Source organism: Poecilia reticulata, linkage group LG16 (genome assembly GCF_000633615.1).
Source record: "Poecilia reticulata strain Guanapo linkage group LG16, Guppy_female_1.0+MT, whole genome shotgun sequence".
Taxonomy (NCBI): domain Eukaryota; kingdom Metazoa; phylum Chordata; class Actinopteri; order Cyprinodontiformes; family Poeciliidae; genus Poecilia; species Poecilia reticulata.
The window spans coordinates 6,763,309-6,775,340 of record NC_024346.1 but is presented as its reverse complement, the minus strand read 5'-3'; the positions used below and the strand labels follow the sequence as shown (position 1 = coordinate 6,775,340).

Sequence of the window (12,032 nt, the reverse complement as noted above, 5' to 3'; positions counted from 1 at the left end):
TATAAATCCATCATATTATGAAAAATTTAGCCCGAAAGAAGCCAGAGAAAACTCAGGTATTCAAGAAAACATCCAACTATTTGAACTAATCATTCATTAAATTAAACATCAGTTGATTATAAAGATCAATCAAGTTTAGATTAAGTCAGTAATCAATAACTTGCATCCCTAGTAAGTTACTTGGGTTTTCTTTTTTCCGTGGTTTGACCCAAAGGTCGGCAGAAGGATGTCGACTCGGAGATGTTGACGACGTTTCTTAGGGACTCGGCTTGCAATGGCCTGACAGCGAACGTCACACTACTTCATGAGAAAGGTTTTTCATCAAAGGTTTTTCATTATGTTGTTTTCTTTAAAGTTAACATGTATTCTGACAGTTTCGTGTTTTTCCAGAGTTTTGCATCTAGACGTGAGTCCAGGTCGGCTTCTACCAGCTGCTGAGTCGCTTCCCGCTCAGTGAAACCACAGCATCTATCTCATTTCTTACACGAAGCTTTGGGAGATCTTGGGTCTTTGTAACTGGGATCATTTTGTCTCTCCTGTGCAACACTAAAGTGAACCAGAAGGCCTCAGAAAGCAGCTATGATTTTGCTAAACAAGGCAAAGCCAAACCCATCCATAGGTTTCATTTTCAGAGCTGCAGCTGCTGAGGCGGGAAGACCCGACAGAACCCACCATCAATAAAAACCCAGGAAATCCCAGCAGCCAGAAATACCTGATCACCTGCACAGGAAGGGGCAGTTTGTGTTCTCATATAAATATTTTACTTTATTCTTTTGATTTTATTAATGAGAAGCTGTGACTCTCATCGTCGGATGAATATTTCCTTCACATTTCTCTGAATAAACAAAACTTTCATCTTGAGATCAGTTTGAAATGGATTCACTGAACTCTGATAAGACAGTTAGTATGAAAAAGTAAAACATTTCTGTTTTCAGTTTCAGAGGCTTGTTTTTGTAGGCAGGAGATCTTCGAAGCTGCATGAGTGAATCATCCTGAGGTTTTGTTTGTGGTTCTGGTAGGTCTGAGTTTAATCTGTTGTACATTAAGATGAATTCAGTGGAAATAGACGTTTCAATTGGGTCAAAAAAATCTAGTAAATAAATGTTGAAGCTCTGATATTATTTATCCTGAAAACATGAAGCTGATGCTCACATCATCTCATATCCAGCTGCATTATTGCGGATTAGAAGCAGTCCATTGAAGCTTCATCACTTTTCTTAATTTATAACTAACTATATTATAATCCTTTATGAATAGACTGGAATCAGATTAGAATTGAAATCCCATAATTACATTTTAATCCCATTTATTCCCCTGAAGCTTCCTGGTTGCTGATGGGAGATTTTAATAACAGTAAAACAAAATTTTTTTCAACTTGTCCAACTAGGAAAGATTCAATCTGTAGTTTGGTCTGTCAGTTATGATCATTTATTGAATTTAGATGAACTAACAGATTTACAGATGTGTTGTTTTTTATGTATGTTTCAGCTGAAAGTTTGGAAGGATCAGGGTGGAGATTAATAAAAAAATTAAAACAGAATACCTACAGAAAATTCAGGTGGAGAAGAGGACATGCAGCTCAGTCAGAGGAAAGGAGAGCAAAAGTAATAAAAAGCAGGAAGCTAGTAAAGGTCCAGGTGGAGAATGAGTCTGAATGCAGGCGAGTTAATCAGGGGAATGTGGAACAGCTGAGGAGGAGACCGAGGAAGAGGAGAATACTAAACAGAAATCACAAAGGAGAGCAAGACAAACAAACAAACAAACATTTCTAACCAGTGAAACACGTCCCTGAACATTTCAGTTTATTACAATCTCTATTTATTCTGGTCAGATTAATTTAATCCATCAGTTTATTTTAACTCAGACAGACAGAAATGTACATATTAGTCTACATATAATGTTTTACTGAACTTGGATGCTAAAACAAGAAGACAGAAATCAGCTAAAGGAGGTCAGATTAAACCAGATTAGCTGCAACTGCAACATAACTGAAGCAACTGATTAACAGGAAGAGAACGGTCCTGGGTCACCGTGGCAACGCTGAAGGGAAAAAGCACAAGAGAAGAAGAAGAAGAACAATTAACAGAAAGAACCTGACCTGGACAATCAAAAGAGCAAATTATTATAAATGATTAGAAATGACTCAACAAAATAAAACAAAACTAGCCGCCAGCTGCCAGAAAAAAAGAGTTCTGGCAATCTGCATCGGTCTAGTCCAATCAGCACTTCGTTTACTTCAGGACTCCTTTGAAAAAGACGGCTTGGGACTTTCCTGGTTGAATAAAAGTAAAATAAAAAAATCATTTCCTGTCCATCGTGATGCTGGATCTCAGAGGTCCGGAGGAAACCACTGGAACCAGCATCAGCAGGGAAAACCAGTTAGCTAAATGCTTCACTGGTAAAAGTATTTCAGCAAACATGTAAACAAAGTTTTGTTGTGTTTGTGAATGTAAAGAAACAAATGGAAGTGAGGATCATTCAAATGTTTTGAATCAAATCTGATTCCGATTCCCATCCTGCAGACCAGTTCAGTCCAGTTCAGCAGAGGGATGAACCAGTACATTCCAGTTCATGATGAATAATTAAAGGTTATTAATGATTAATTCTAAATCAACACAGACCAGATTACTGGAACCAAGATGCTTTTCATTTTAAACAGGCAGAGTTTTTACATGAACTCCATCTAAATCCACTTAATAAGGTTCATTTACCAACAGTAAAATATTTTCTAAAGTTTATTTTAGGTAAATCTTTTTATCAAATTTAAAAGAAAGCATTTAATTTCAACTATAAAACCTGTTAAATACTCTCAAATCCAAGTTATTACAACACAGTTATTAAAACACTTACACACTGCAAACATCCGGCTAGTTCAACGCCTGCTAACTTCTACCATCAGTTTATTTTAAATGTAGTTTTGTCAAGTTTTGCTGGTAACTTTCCTTTTACCTGCAGCAGAAAGATGTTAAATCACGTCAGAAAAGGAAATAAATCGGTGACGTCAGCAGCAGAGTCTCCGTTCACCTGCAGCTGCTTCAACCCAGAAGAAGAAGAAGAAGAAGAAGAAGAAGAAGAAGAAGAAGAAGAAGAAGAAGAAGAAGAAGAAGAAGAAGAAGAAGAAGAAGAATTGACCTTACAGACACAAACAACAGTTTATGTTAATAAAACTTACATTTTATTTTTAAGTAAGATTAAAAATGAAGTATTCAAAAAAGTATAATAAGAAAAGAGTACAAAATTATAAAAACAGGACAAACTACCAAATTTAGACTGAATTACTAAATATTTCTTTGTTCGCCTCAAAGCTGTTAAACCCAACAGAGACGATATCAGCTGGTTTCTGTCTGTAACCCATAAACTACGCTGGTCTGTCGGTATGTTTAATGTGTTGTCGTCTTAGTTCTTAGGATGTCCTGTAGAGGGCACTAGACCCAAATTTCTCCTGCCTGTGTCGGCAAAGAAGAAGAGTAAGGCATAAGGGAGAAGAAAGAGAAATGGCAGACTATGCAGACTAAGCACGTTTCAGCAGAAATAGAGACGTCACTAGTCACTACTGCTGCTGTTATACGGATGTAATCTGTAATTTTGAACTGGATGATGTACATTCTGTTCCAGGATTTCTCCGGTGAGTCTGTCGTTTTATTTTCAGCTGCTTATTTATGCAGAATGGCTACCTAGCCGGAGCTAATGTTGCTCAGTTTTTCTGAACAAGAAAAAAAACAACAATCGGAGTATATTGTGTCACTCTGTAAGTAGCATAGTTCTGTGAAATGAGACGGTTTTATGGTGAAGTGATGTTATTAAGTAAGTTCTTTATTACTGAGCGTTTTTTTGGTTTATTTGAAACGCTAATTTGTTTTTTTTAATGAGAAGTAATTGAAAAAAATTTCGCTGATTTCCATATACCTGCATGATCGGTTAACACTTTGCATGCAGGTTGGTTTTTTTAATGGCCGACATCTGAAGGAGCCCGTGGGGTTCCGGAAGCAGGAGGGCCCCGCCGCCATCTTGTGACTCGGACTGAGCCTGGAAAGAGGAGGGACGGCTGGAGCTGGACATTTTGCTTGGACAACAGATAAGCTTTTTGAACAAAAAGGGGGCCCCCAATACCTCGAATTAGTTTTTTATTCCACAAACTATTTGTTCAGGAACATTTTTTCCCAAAAAACTGACTATCTATGTGCACATTGACTGAATTGACCGACTGAACTGTATATTGACTGACTAACTGGAATATGTAAACTTTTTCTCTTGGAAAAAAAAAGAAGAGGTTGTTGAAATGAGCTTCCTTAAGTTATAACTTAAGAAACTTACCCTTATTTTCTTGAATATTTTATTTTTATTTTTTTCTGAGGGTGGACAATTTAAGTTTGATTAATCTTCATGAAGGTAATTGGTGTTATGTGAATTATTATTCTTTTTTGTGGGGAAAGAAAAAATAAACTGGAGTTGCTGAATTTATTTGCTCATCATCTTCCTGTGTGATCCTAGAACAAAAGTAACTTTACCGCTGAGTTTATTGCTAATTAAACTAAGTAGTGGTTACATGTAATTTCACCTGAACTGAGCTGGTCTGCAGACAGGAAGTCACTCTTTAAGGTTGCTCATCCATGTGTTAGAAAACTGCAGCACAGTTTAAACTTCACCCCCAGATCTCCACCATCTGGCCTGTTTGTTTTGATTGTTTGCTGGAGAAACTTTAAATATATTATGTCTAATTATGTCTTCTTTACGCTGACGGATGCAGCGTCAAACAGAGAAGTGTGAGCAGAGCAGACTGGTGGAAGTGAGCATGTCCTCGTTCTGCTGGTTTGAACTGTGGCTCCGTTAAACTGGGGCCTCACACTGGAACATAGTGCAATCTGTGGGTGAATCTTCACACTCTCTGACTTTCAAACAGCACCATTTGGGAACTACCTGCAAACTCATCGCCGTCTTTACTATTGCAGGATGCACAGGAAGCGGCGGTGCAGAGTCCCTCCCCTGTTCTGAGTGGGGACAGCACCCTGCAGCCCACATCCAGGCCGGCTTGTTTTCTCGTGTTGCAGGTGTAGGTGTGTGTCTGTTTGTACGAGTGAGCATGTGATAAAGCAGGAGAAAGTTAGTGACATTTTCAGCGTCCAGAGAAACCTTTTCAAGTTGCCGTGGGGGGGGTGAGCAGAGGGGGGGCCCCATGGAGCACGAAACCAAAAACTGCAAAAATGGAAACAGACATGCTGCTCTCACTTCTGCTTTTTTTCCCAATCAGTCTCGTCCTCGTGTTCAGATTCCTCTTCAGCGCAGCTTCTGGTTTCTTTTGGAACAAACTGGTTCTGCAGAAATTACTGCATCAAATGTAGAAACTGGACAAATTGAGAACAAACTCCATGGAGTTCAGTACAACTTACAGTCACTCTGCATCGACTGTTACTTCTTTATTCCACTAACAAATGTACACACACCAGGAAACACACCAGACATGATTTGATGTCACACAGCAGGTCTGGTTCTGCTTTAAGGGCTTCAGCTGATGACATCACCAGGTTTAATGATTGAGCTTATTAGTAAGACTTATAGAGGGACACACTGAATTAGCTTAAAAATGTTAATAAAGAGAAAAAAAAACAAATTCAAATAACTTTGAATTGTGTCCCCGGTGTCCATCCTGTCCCAGTGACCCAAAACTTTTACATGTGTCCCTGTGTCAAATGATGATGTCATCAGCAGGAGACGCTGGAAGCTGAGGAGGAAAGCAGCTTTTTGATTCAGGTCTGTTGGACCAGGAGCATCTAAAGCTGCAGCCCTGAAAGGCGAACGCGACCCAAACCTGATGCCTTCACTCACCAACAAATAAAATCTGATTTGTGTCACTTCTGATTGCTTTCAAAGCGTCTGCAGTCTGAACATCATGCCGCATTTTACCCAACTTCTACGTCATTGACATCATACATTCTGGTGCAGAAAGAATTATGATGTTTTATATCTGCATGAAAAATATGGTTGAAAATGATTATAATGAAATTATGAAAGCCTGAGACGGTGAACGCATCACAACCTAGAACCAAACGCTGGAGTTTGGATACGAGATTCAAAGTAACTGAATCTACTTTTCAACTCCTGGGATTTGGGTTCAAAGTTCATGCGTTGTTTGATTGATTAAACAAATAAACACACCTTGTTGCCATGGTAATGCATCATAACTAGAGATGTGCCGATCAGGTTTTTTCTTGCTGATCACCGATACCGATCACATTATTATTTTTTATCATAAACACTGCCGGTTACATTATGTGGAAAAAGGAATCATGAATTCACCTTAATTTAGACAAAAACTTGTTTTTAATAACTTTTTCCAAGAAGAAAACTCAACAAAACAGGCATTGTGCAAATTGTACTGCTATCAATAATAATATCTTTAACAGACTGATAACATATGAAGACTCTGAAGAGGATAAATTATGCAAAGAGCCAAAATAAAACCTCTCAACATTGCCAAAAAATTCAAGAATAAAACTTAACATTCAAAGGCAAATACAGGATCCATTACAATAAACAATCCAGAGTTACTGAATGAAAACTTCCTGTTAGCATGTCGGCTAGCTGATTACTGCTAGTTCTGATTGGCTGTTTCTGACTGAGCACAGTAATTATGCAGAACAGGGAGGAGATCGATTATTTTTTAGAGATTATCTGCTTCATGTTAGGACAGCGAAAGTTTTAATACGTATGTAAAATGTATTTTTTAGGTTAGATGCTGCAGCTTTAAGCTGAGGTTCGGTGTGAGAGTCACTACCAGGTGGAGCAGAAGCCTCAATGCAGCCAAACTCCGTCAAGTATGTCATTGTTTTTATGTCGTATTAGCTTCGTTGTGTTGATGCATTTTGATGTGCTTCAATTTTTCACCGCAACACGTAAACTTCCCCATTCACTCAGTGCGTCATAGTTATAGTTCCACATCGCTTAGGATTTGTTGCTGCGCGTTTGCAGAGTGTGAAGGAAACAGGAGACCAGCTGCACAGGCAGGCTGAGAAATGAGATGCAGGTGATCGGTATCGGCAACAAGAGCCAATGATYRCCGATCACCGATCATACACTTTTTCACGAAAATCGGCCGATTATGATCGGTGGCCGATCGATCGGCACACCTCTAATCATAAGTTATCCAATGTGAAAAACGGAGAGCAAAACTCCTTCCAAATGCACAGCATCAGAATAAAAACCCAAACAGAAACGATTCAACCAGAAAATGAACTAAAGTCTAGAAAAAAACTAACCAGAACCAACAAAGCAGAGCAGAAGAACAAACTAAACACAAAGGAACGAAGCTGGAAACATGGAGAATAGAACTGAGTACGGCAACACCTGCAGGACATAAACAGCCCAAAAGAAAATTAACACAAACAAAAAGTCAAACCCAAACAGACGGACTGAGCGATTTGACAGAAAACGGCTGTAGAAACCTGACATGGAGGCAAAACGCTACATGTGTGACATCACAACCGCTTTACGGTCAAAGTTCAGAAAAATCTTTAAACTTAAACTCATTCTATAGGAACATCAAAAGTCAACAGAAAATAATCTCATTTGTATAAATCTGAACTTTCCACAAACTGATTGAAGTCTGAACTGTTTTTCTTGAACCAGAAGGGGCAGGAAACATGAACAGATTGAATATTTTCTGCTCCTCTGCCCCATCACAGCTCATTTATATTCAAACGTGACTCATTAAATATTAATCCAGGGTGAAATCAAGTTCCTCAGGTTCCTCCCTGATATTTAATCTGCACTGTGGGTCAGTCTGAAAAGGCTTCACCCCCTGCAGCTTCATATCTGACACTGAATCAGCCACCAAACGCTGGCAGAGAGGAAGAATTTCCCTGTCATGTTTGTTTGTTGCTTGCTGACCTATAAACGTGGGAAATCTGAAAGCCGCCCTCAGCAAACATGTATGTGTCACTGAGGGACCGCACCACAGCCTGCTTTCCTCACCAACATCCCCTTTTTCCTTTCACTGCTGAACCTTTTGCTTCGGGTTTAGAAGAAAGTGTTTCAACCCGCTTCACACACACACACACACACACACACACACAAACACGCGCTCCGCTGGACGAGGCTTGTAGGTTTCATAAATTGCACAAACGTGTCAAACCAGAGGTGCTTCTGAGTTTCAGTGATGAGTGGAGCCACCTACACCACAAGCAGCAGCCCTCCCCCCTCCACTCGTTCTGTTTAAACCGCAACTCTCCCTGCAACAACAAAAAAAACCTTCCATCTCCAGCTCACAGAGAAAAACCTGCGAGGCTGGATGTCTGTCAGAGAGGAGGCTCAGATGAGCGTGGACGCGGAGAGCGCAGGACGCAGGTGAGTCCACTCTCTCACCGACATTCCTGGGATCCATCCCAACGTTTTCCATTCAGCCGAACGCAGCCGCTGCGGTTCGGCTGCTTGCACTGAAATTCCTAAATTAATCCTTTGTTTCTGCGTTTAATCGTCTAATTTGATGTATTTTGGTGCAGATTTACTCATGTGCCACAAAAGATTATTGTTATTATGAGGTCATTTAGCTCCTCTTTTGGAAACTTTATGTCCAGTCATTAAGCTGAGTTATGAATCGATTCTGCTGTGGCTTCGGCTTTCTACGAATTTTAATGATATGCGTCTTATGATACAAAGAAATGGTCTTTATTCTGAGAATCCTGGTTTCTGAAATGAAAAGCTGCGACGCTAACGGGTCAGCGAGGTCATCCGCTGGATTCGGCAGCAGAAAACTGAACCTGGACATAAAAGATCTGAACATCAGCTTCAGTTTGCATGAATTTACTCACCATTAAATGAGTTTCAAACTATTTCAATAATTCCTTTGAGCTGCAGCAGCAGCATAAATCTCACAAAAACAACCTTAATCTCTAAATGCTTTTGGAAATAAAACATAAAACGGGATAAATCAAGAGCAGCTCCACAGTCATCAGATCTAAATACAAACTTTTGGAATCTGTGTAAAGACTTTAAATGATTCTTTTCCAGTGTCTGCCTAATGCATCAGTGACTTTTCTTTTTGTAGCCTCACCTAAAATTTTCTCCATGTAAACAATTCAAAACTATAAAAATCAAAATGCCTCACAGTTTCAAATCTCCATGTTTACTGACACTTCAGCCAGTCAGGAGCAAAAATAGCTGCAAAACCAGAAGTGTTTGTGAAAAACCCGTCAGGGGGATTGTTGTGGAAACAATAAAGAAGTCAGTGCTTCATGTTGTTGAGGGGCGGAGCTTAAACACCTGTCGCAGGTGGATCATATATGGAAAATCCTCCTGCTGTCACTTTAGCTGCTCCTGTAACGGTATAGTTAAAGCACAGAGAGACTGAAAGCCTGCTGGGTTTGGATCATTGTCCTGCTTAAAGATCCAGTTCTGACCCAGAGTCACTTCACTGACAGATTTCATGAGGTTCTGGCTCCTTCAGTGAGCTGAAACGAGGCTCCCAGGGCTTTTTGAGGCCCACAGCACCACACACCCTGCACCATGCTTCAGAGGGAACAGCCTCGTTCTTCTGCTTCACAACAGACACACGTGTTTGTGGGTGAAAGGTGAATCTTTTCTGCATCGCAAAGTTGCAGTGGAGTTTACAGAGCCGGACATGTCAGCTGCCAAACGGAGACTTTTCCTCTGCAGCACCTCCAACCATCCTGATCCAGCTTGGTTGCCATAGTTACGCCTTTGCATTTCAAATATTCCCTGTAGGGATCAATAGGAAGTGCTAAAGGGAAAGTATCAGGCCTCACATCCACACATCAAATGAAATGTGGAGGTTCAGGCAGGAGTCTGGTTTCCCAGAGCTGTTGAAGATCAACTCTTCTGTTTCCTTGGTTGTTCTCTTGTCTTCCCCATTTTGGAGAGTTTCTCAGAGAATTGAACATCACAAAGAAACGGGAAGTAAAGAAGTTTACGAAACGCTTCAGTTACATTTATCTTATGGGAATTGTTAGGAGTTTTGATAAGTGAAGCGTCTGTAAGAAAAAATAAGCAAAAAATCCCTACTAAAGTTAAATATAGTTAGGTATTTTTTATCTTGTTTTTTGGGGAGTTTTTGCTCCTGCAGATGAAAAGATTAATTCATTTTAAGGCTTTAAATCTGGAGACTTTGTCAAATAAGACGGATTTCATGAGAACGTCTGCATAACGGCGCCCCGATCCGCGGTTTTTGTTGCTGATAGAAACAATCTTTCTCCAGCTGAAAATGACCGACACGGGAAGGAGTGGACGGTTTTAGACCAGCGGTTCCCAACACAGGGAGACAGGGCTCCAATGTGGTCCATGAAGAGTAAAGAAATAGGTCATAGAAGGTAATCACATCGAAAAATGACAAATTAAAAACAAATCCAGCCATTGTGGACTCATATAATTGGGTTAATAACACTCCTCTGCACTCAAAATTTCCCACAACTTATCATAACACACTTTCGAAAAAGGTTTGCAGTCCGACTGAGAACCACTTCACACACGCTCCCTGGTCAGGGGCATTTCAACCAACTCAGGGAGTTTCACTTCGCGTCACCGCAGGTAGAAAATCTAGACCACCATCGTTTTCTCCCTCCGTGCGTCGACGACTGAAAACTCCCACTGAGGTAAAACCCCAGAGAAGCAGAACAGGTTTGGTCGCTATAGGCTTAAGGTACATTTACCCACAATTCACTGCAGGCTGTTCTATAAATGTCTTTCATGGTAATCACTGTGGGCGTTCAGCAGTCTTAGAGTCACAAACGTGTTGAGTTCAGGCTTTAATCCTCTGGTGAAAGCAACCAGTAAGCATTTCCTTCTGTTTACATCAAATCTCTGACTTCTGCGGCATGATGGGAATTTGTTTAAAAGTTGTGCAGCTGATGCATCAGAGTCTCACATCACTGGAAAACATAAAACCTTACAAAGTGTTTCTGTCTACTTCCTAGTGAAAATGTCTTATCACACTTGAAAAAAGACAAAACTTTTCAGTTTTCAGCAAGTCATAAGAGCTTTAAGTCAATAATTCCTTAACGCTGATGGGAAAATGATTGTCACTGAGCTGCCAGGGGAACTGGTGCTTTATTTTAACCAGTAATCAAGAATGATTGACAAAAACAAGCTTACAGAAAAGTTACCTGTAACTTAGTTTTGTCTTATTTAAAGTGTGATGAGATATTTGCACTGAAACTAGACAAAAACACTTCGTAAGGTTTTGTTTACATTCATGTGTCAAAATGGCCTAGTCAAAGTCTGGGCCTGTAGCTAGACTTGAAAACTGATGTTCAGAATCCAGTTTGTCTGAGTCTAAACTGCTTTGCACAGAAGAAAGGGAGGACAGGTTCAGACTCCTCCAGCTTTATGATCTTGCTCCAAACTGTGTGAAAATCCAAACAAAGTACCGGTTGATGTCTAAGAAGGAATAAAACCTAAAGGAATAAATCCTGTGAAATGAAACAAGAAGAAAGAGAAACATGCCTGGTTTGTCACCAGGCTGGAGGTTCAATTTATAACGGCACATATTAATTTTCTATATTTGTGCTAGAGGTTTCCTCTAATGTTAGAAACGAACTGTTCAGACTGTACTCCTCCTCCTCCTCCTCCTCCTCATCGCTGCCCACAGGATGATGCTGATCTGCATTCAGAGGTGGAAACTATGAGCTGAGAGTCATCACAGCTGGAAGAACTCGCTCCAGCGCCACCTCTGTGATGACAGTCTCCGTCTGATGCAGGTTTGTGTGTGTTTGACAGAATGGAGGGTCAGTGCCGGTCGTCTCAGAAGTACCTGCTGCTGCATGTGTGGTGCGGACTCCTCACCATGGCCCTGGTCATCATGGCCGCCTTTATCGCCTCCATCAAACCAAAATCTGAGCAAGTAAGTAACCCTGATCCACACATTTCACACTTTATGTTCAAAACTTTGACGCCTTGAAAATATCTGAACATAGATGCAAAGAAAAACCATGAAAACCATTTCCGGCTCCCGGTGTGACGCCTGCTGGTGATGTTAGCTAACAGCTAAAGAGCTAATCACCCGGTGTGACGCCTGCTGGTGATGT

At 40.3% G+C, this 12,032-nt stretch overlaps 2 protein-coding genes across 2 annotated transcripts in view; both read left to right on the top strand.

Moving 5' to 3' along the window:
* apom (apolipoprotein M) overlaps positions 1-861 on the top strand; it is a 6,375-nt gene extending 5,514 nt beyond the window's left edge. Inside the window, exons 5-6 of the mRNA XM_008431040.1 lie at positions 215-313; positions 391-861. Of these exons, the coding sequence (XP_008429262.1) occupies positions 215-313; positions 391-404 (113 nt within the window). The 3' untranslated portion in view covers positions 405-861. The remainder of the gene's footprint in view (positions 1-214; positions 314-390) is intronic.
* Positions 862-6,800: 5,939 nt separating this feature from the next.
* The window catches only part of lta (lymphotoxin alpha (TNF superfamily, member 1)), a 14,691-nt gene continuing 9,459 nt past the window's right edge, over positions 6,801-12,032 (top strand). Inside the window, exons 1-3 of the mRNA XM_008431039.1 lie at positions 6,801-6,812; positions 8,258-8,340; positions 11,725-11,848. Of these exons, the coding sequence (XP_008429261.1) occupies positions 8,285-8,340; positions 11,725-11,848 (180 nt within the window). The 5' untranslated portion in view covers positions 6,801-6,812; positions 8,258-8,284. The remainder of the gene's footprint in view (positions 6,813-8,257; positions 8,341-11,724; positions 11,849-12,032) is intronic.